A 6424-nucleotide genomic window follows, 5' to 3' on the forward strand; every position below is an offset into this window, starting at 1 on the left:
CTGAACAGATAGTACGCCAACTCGCTGCGGCACCGGATGAACAACAACCCTTATGTATAACCTATCCGGCAGGAGGAACGCCATTCAAGTTAAAATCTAGATTGAGTCATTTACTACCCACTTTCCGTGGATTACAGAATGAAAATCCGCACACTCACCTTAAAGAATTCCATATAGTGTGCACAAGCATGAATCCCCAGGGAGTAACAGAAGACCAAATCAAACTTCGTACTTTCCCTTTTTCATTAGCCGGCTCTAATAGAGAGTGGCTATTTTACTTGCCTCCGGGATCTGTCAACACATGGTCTGACATGTCTCATTTGTTTCTTGACAGGTTCTTTCCTACAGCCCGAGCAGTCGAACTAAGAAGGGACATTGTGGGAATCCGTTAAAAGGACACTGAATTGCTCTACGATTACTGGGAGCGATACAAAAAGTTGTGTGCAAGTTGCCCACAACATGGACTGACTGAACAGTCACTCTTGTAGTATTTCTATGAAGGATTACTCCCGATAGAGATGAAGATTATAGATGCTGTAAGTGGTGGGGCACTAGTCAATATGACTCCTCAGAGAGCATGAGAGTTGATTTCAACCATGGCTGCTAACTCTCAACAATTTCGACCGGCCAAAGAACCCACGAGACGGGTTCATGGGTTAAGTTCTCTATCTTTAGAAGATAAAATCAACAAGTTGACTAACATTGTTCAAACTTTGCTTACAGATAAAATGAGCCCAGCACGGTTGTGCGAAATTTGCGCTAAGCCAGACCACCCGACGGACACTTGTCCGATTTTACATGAGGATTCGACAGAACAAGTAAATGCTGTCAGAAACTTTCTAGGACCGCCCCAAAGGCAGTATGACCCTTACTCAAACTCGTATAATGTGGGGTGGAAAGATCAACTGAATCTCAGTTATAGGACGAATCCGTGTTCAACCAACCGTTTCAACAAAGGCCGCTGCAGAATCAACAAATACCACCCCGAAAGTCATCTTTGGAAGCTATAGTGGAAAGGTTAGCCAACAGTACTGAGAAATTCCAACAAAAAACTAGCATGCATTTGCAGGAGTTGGACAAGCAAGTGAGAAAACTCGCGCTCACGGTTAGCCGTTTGGAATCCCAAGGTAAGCTGCCATCCCAAACTGAGCCAAACCCTCGACACAATGCAAGCAATTTGACACTAAGGAGTGGGAAGGATTTGGAGCCTGCACCTGATACAAGTCGCGACCACGACATTAGTCTCGCCCACAACACTAGTCAAGATAGGAAGAAACTTGACACAAAGACTCCAGTAGAGTCAGCACCACAAAAGTCGTTTGCAGTACCACCTCCGTTTCTCAGAAGACTTGTCCAATGCAAGAAGGAGCAAGACGAGAAGGAGATCATTGATAACTTTCGAAAAGTGGAAATCAACATACCTCTCCTCGATGCTATTGAGCAGATCCCACGATACGCAAAATTCCTAAAAGAGTTATGCACGAGTAAAAGGAAGCTTCTGGGCAATAAAAAGGTAAGTGTCGTAAAAAATGTCTCCACCGTTCTGCAATAAAAAATACCACCCAAATGCAAAGACCAAGGTATGTTTTTCATATCTTGTAAAATAGGTAGTGTCAGTATTAAAAAAGCAATGGTGACTTAGGCGCATCAATTAATGTTATGCCTTTGTCAATTTATAAACTATTTAACGCGGGTCCTTTAAAGAAAACAGATGTGATTATCCAGCTTACAGATAGATCTGTGGTGCATCTATAGGGAGTATTGGAGGACGTTCTTGTCAAGGTAAATGAGTTAATATTTCCTGTAGACTTCTACATTATCGATATGGAGGATGACAATTCGGCCACTTCATCTGACATACTTCTCGGGAGGCCATTTTTGAGTACTGCTCAAACAAAGATTGACGTACGAAGTGGGATACTCACTATGGAGTTCGATGGGAAAGTGGTGAAATTCAATGTCTATAAGGCCATGAACCGTCCTAGCCTGATTTCTAATGTTTCTAACATAGATATAATTGATCCTTTAACTGAGTTACGTTTAGAATATCATGGCGAGGATGAATTACGAACTGTTCTATGCAGAAGCCTAGACTTTAATGCCATTAAAAAACTAGAGGAATGGATAAACTTTGAAGATTCTATTCACAAAATAGTAGTTCCTATGGAGGTGCCACAACAATGGAGAAACCCAGGTCAATTTCTTGAATTAACTCCTTCACAGACTAAGCTTGTACCATCCGTTTTGTAGGCTCTAGAGTTAGAACTCAAACCCCTTTCAGGCCACTTGAAGTATGCTTATCTCGATAAAGGAAATACCTTACTGGTAATAATCTTGAGTAAACTCTCGAGGATTGAAGAGGAAAACTTGGTGTGAGTTCTTCGGGACTATAAAGAGGTAATTGGATGGACGATAGCCGACATTAAGGGGTTGAGCCCCTCGACTTGCATGCACAAAATTCAGGTTGTTGATAATGCTGTTCCTAAAAGGGAGTCTCCAAAGGCGTCTCAATCCGCCTATGATGGAAGTGGTGAGAAAAGAGGTCCAAAAACTACTTGATTCCGGGATGATCTATCCCATATCTGACAATAATTGGGTTAGTCCAGTCCACATAGTACCCAAAAAGACCGGTGTAACCGTAATTGAGAATTCAGCAGGTGAGATGGTTCCCACTTAAGTCCAAAACGGTCGGAGAGTATGCATCGATTACAGGAAGTTGAATTCCTTAACTCGGAAAGATCACTTTCCACTTCTTTTTATTGATCAGATGTTAGAACATTTAGCCAGAAAGTCTCATTATTGTTGTCTGGATGGTTACTCAGGTTTTTTCCAGATCCCAATGGCACTAGAGGATCAAGAAAAGATGACATTTACGTGCCCATTTGGCATGTTCGCTTATAGAAGGATGTCGTTTCAGACTTTGCAATGCACCAACCATGTTTCAGAGGTGCATGATAAGTATATTTTTTGACTATGTTAAGAAAATAATTGAGGTGTTCATGGACGAATTTACTGTATATAGTGAGTCCTTCGAGGTATATTTGTCAAATCTAGAAAAATTTTTGGAAAGATGCTTAGAATTTAATCTTGTTCTAAATTATGAGAATTGCTATTTAATGGTAGACAAGGGATTAGTTCTAGGTCATATCATTTCTGCTAAGGGAATTTCTGTCGATAAAGTAAAAATTAACATCATAAACTCAATACCATACCCCACAACTGTGAGGGAGATTCGTTCTTTCCTTAGTCATATAGGTTTCTATAGGCGATTCATTAAGGACTTTTCGAAATTGCGCAATCGTTTTGCAGTCTCTTACAGAAAGACAAGGAATTCGAGTTTGACCAATCATGCAGAGATACATTTGACACGCTCAAACATAAGCTCGTTTTAGTACCTATCTTTCAACCATCAAATTGGAATTATCCTTTCAAAATAATGTGCGACGCTAGTGACCATAGCGTAGGAGCAGTCATTGGCTTCATCTCCTATGCTTCTAAAACTTTGGATGCTGCTCAAAGCAATTATTCAACCACTGAAAAAGAGTTTCTAGTTGTAGCCTTTTCCTTAGAAAAGTTTCGTTCATATTTATTAGAAACTAAGATTGTAGTTTTTTTTATCATGCAGCTCTTAAATATCTGATCGGGAAGAAGGAAGCAAAACTGAGACTAATAAGGTGGATACTACTTTTGCAAGAGTTTGATCTCGAAATAAAGGTTAAAAAAGGACGTGAAAATTTGGTAGCCGATCATCTGAGCCGAATTCTTCCATCGAATGATGTAACACCACTTAAAGACAATTTTCCGGATGAAAGCTTGCTTATTACTCAAACGATTTTTCCTTGGTACGCAGACATAGTGAATTACCTTGCTACAGGTACAGTCTCTTCTAACTTATCACTATCTGAAAAAGACAAGATCAAATGTGAGTCTCGATATTACATTTGGGACGACCCCTGTCTTTGGAAATTTTTTTCTGATCAGGTAATCCAATGATAGGTCGCAGAGACTGAGATAAAATCGATTCTATCTTTTTGTCATTATTATGCATGTAGTGGACATTTTGGTACTAAACGAACTGCACATAAAGTGCTTGAATATGGACTATATTGGCCATATATATTTTGAGATGCGTATTTGTTCTGCAAAACATGTGAAAAGTGCCAAGAGGTAGGAAACCTGAGCCGAAAAAATGAAAGGCCTCTAACCCCGATACATGTTTGTGAAATATTTGATATATGGGGCATAGATTTTATGGACCTTTTGTCTCGTCTTACGGTAACATCTATATTCTTCTTGCAGTTGATTATGTGTCAAAATGGATGGAAGAAAAAGCCACTCGTCACGCTGATGCCAAAACAGTAGTCGATTTTCTAAAGAGTTATATTTTTTCCAGGTTTGGCACACTGCGAGCATTGATTAGTGATCGTGGAACGCACTTCTGCAATAAGGTAATCGACATGCTCTTGAAGAAATACGGGGTAGTGCAACGGGTCGCTATGGCTTATCACCCTCAGTCAAACAGTCAAGCAGAGGTGTTGAATCGAGAAATCAAGATGGTTTTAGAGAAGACCGTTAAGCCCAATAGAAAAGATTGGAGTTTGCAACTTAACGATGTACTGTGGACATACCGAATAGCTTATAAAGGACCCATAGGTATGTCCCCTTATTGACTGATTTTCAGTAAACCGTGCCATCTCCCTGTTGAGCTAGAAGATAAGGTATTTTGGGCAGTCAAGCAATGCAACATGGAAATGGAAGCTGTTGGTAAGCATCGCAAGTTACATATTCAGGAACTCGAGGAAATTCGATGAGAAGCGTATAAGAGTGTCCAGATTTATAAAGACAAGGTCAAAGTATATCATGACCAAAATATAACCCGTAAACAATTTGTAGTAGGACAAAAAGTATTACTTTATGACCCTACATTAAGAATTTTTGCAGGTAAACTTCGAACTAAATGGTTAAGGCCTTTCATTGTTACTCACATATTTCCACATGGTGCAGTCGAGGTTAAAAGCGAGGAATCTGGAAAAATTTTTAGGGTCAACAGACAGTGGTTAAAGCCTTTCTACGAGAATTTTCAAGTCCACGTAGTTGAGGAGTTAACCCTCGAAGAACCGGATAAATAAATTCCCAGGTCATTGAGCTAACGACGTTAAACAAAAGTGCTTTTGAGAGGCAACTCAAATTTATTTTCATTTATTTAATTGCAATTTTTAGTAAGATTAAAGATGTAAATAAATAAATTTTTAATTCAGCTAATTTGATGTTTTCAGGAACGTAATGGAAGGATACAAATTTCCTTGGATAATGATGGTGGCGTAGGAACGACTTGCTAATTTTGTGATAGTTATTTCCAAAAAGAAAAAATCTAAATTACCTAACCTTTATGAAATCCCAAAAACCAAAATCCAAACACTCATCCACTAAATCCGTACCCAAACACACTTGCCCACATTCCAAAATACCCAAAACCCAAGTCCAATAAACATCCACCACCTCATTTAACCCAATTACCCTAAACCCAAATACCAAATTACCCACGAAAGCCCACATACAACACCCATCCATCAACCCAATCAATCTCAAATTAACTCATCTACCCTATACCCACAAATAACCCAATACCCACAACCCAACCCAATTAACTTACCTACCCAAAGAAACCAAATTACCCACAAATAACCCATACCCTATACCAAATAAACCCATTACCCCATAACCCAACAAAAAATAAACAAAAATAAAAAAAATTTAAACACCCCAATCCCTAATTCCCCAAATTTTTCTCCATCTTCTTTATCTTTTTTAAAACAAAAAAAAACCCCAACCCCAAAACACCTCATGCCACTGTCATAGCCCACCGTCGACTTCACGTCGTTACCGACCTCACGCCATCGTCAACTTCACACTGTCGCAAGCCCATCGCCACCATCGTCGTTGATGGACCCAAACCCACACCCCCTATTTTCTTTTCTCATCCTTTTTCTTCTTCTCCCACTCCATCCGACGCCTTCCCCACCGCTGAACCATGCCTGAACGGAGACCTCACCATTACATCGTACTATCGTCGCCCTTCGTTGCCCCCACTGCCGTGCGCCACTGCACATTTCTCCCCAAATCCGATTTTTTCTTTCTTCTTCTTCATTTTCTTTAAACACCCAAACCACCACCCACCACCCACCACCTTAATCGACGCCAAAACCAACATCCGCACCATCACCATTCAAAAAATCAACCAAAACTGCACCATCACCTACCATTGCCGTCGCAATTGCTGTCACCGTCCGCCGCCGTCACCATAGCAATCAGAGTCGATTATTTGTGTCGTCTACATGAAAACAATGGTTCGAACTTGGAACCAAACGACAGGCAACATCCCAGTTTCACTCAATCGAAGTTGACATCGATTTTCGATAACTCC

General features: G+C 40.2%; 1 protein-coding gene across 1 annotated transcript; it reads left to right on the plus strand.

Annotated features, from left to right (window-relative positions):
* Nucleotides 1-1057: 1057 nt before the first annotated feature.
* Nucleotides 1058-5129, plus strand: LOC107952171 (uncharacterized). The gene is made up of 8 exons (XM_016887450.1): nucleotides 1058-1513; nucleotides 1756-2194; nucleotides 2490-2657; nucleotides 2823-2947; nucleotides 3320-3518; nucleotides 3626-3874; nucleotides 4300-4653; nucleotides 4942-5129. Exons 1-8 carry the CDS (start codon nucleotides 1058-1060, stop codon nucleotides 5127-5129), a joined length of 2178 nt encoding a protein of 725 aa, XP_016742939.1.
* The last annotated feature ends 1295 nt before the right edge of the window (nucleotides 5130-6424 follow it).

This window comes from Gossypium hirsutum, chromosome A02 (assembly GCF_007990345.1).
Source record: "Gossypium hirsutum isolate 1008001.06 chromosome A02, Gossypium_hirsutum_v2.1, whole genome shotgun sequence".
Taxonomy (NCBI): Eukaryota; Viridiplantae; Streptophyta; class Magnoliopsida; order Malvales; family Malvaceae; genus Gossypium; species Gossypium hirsutum.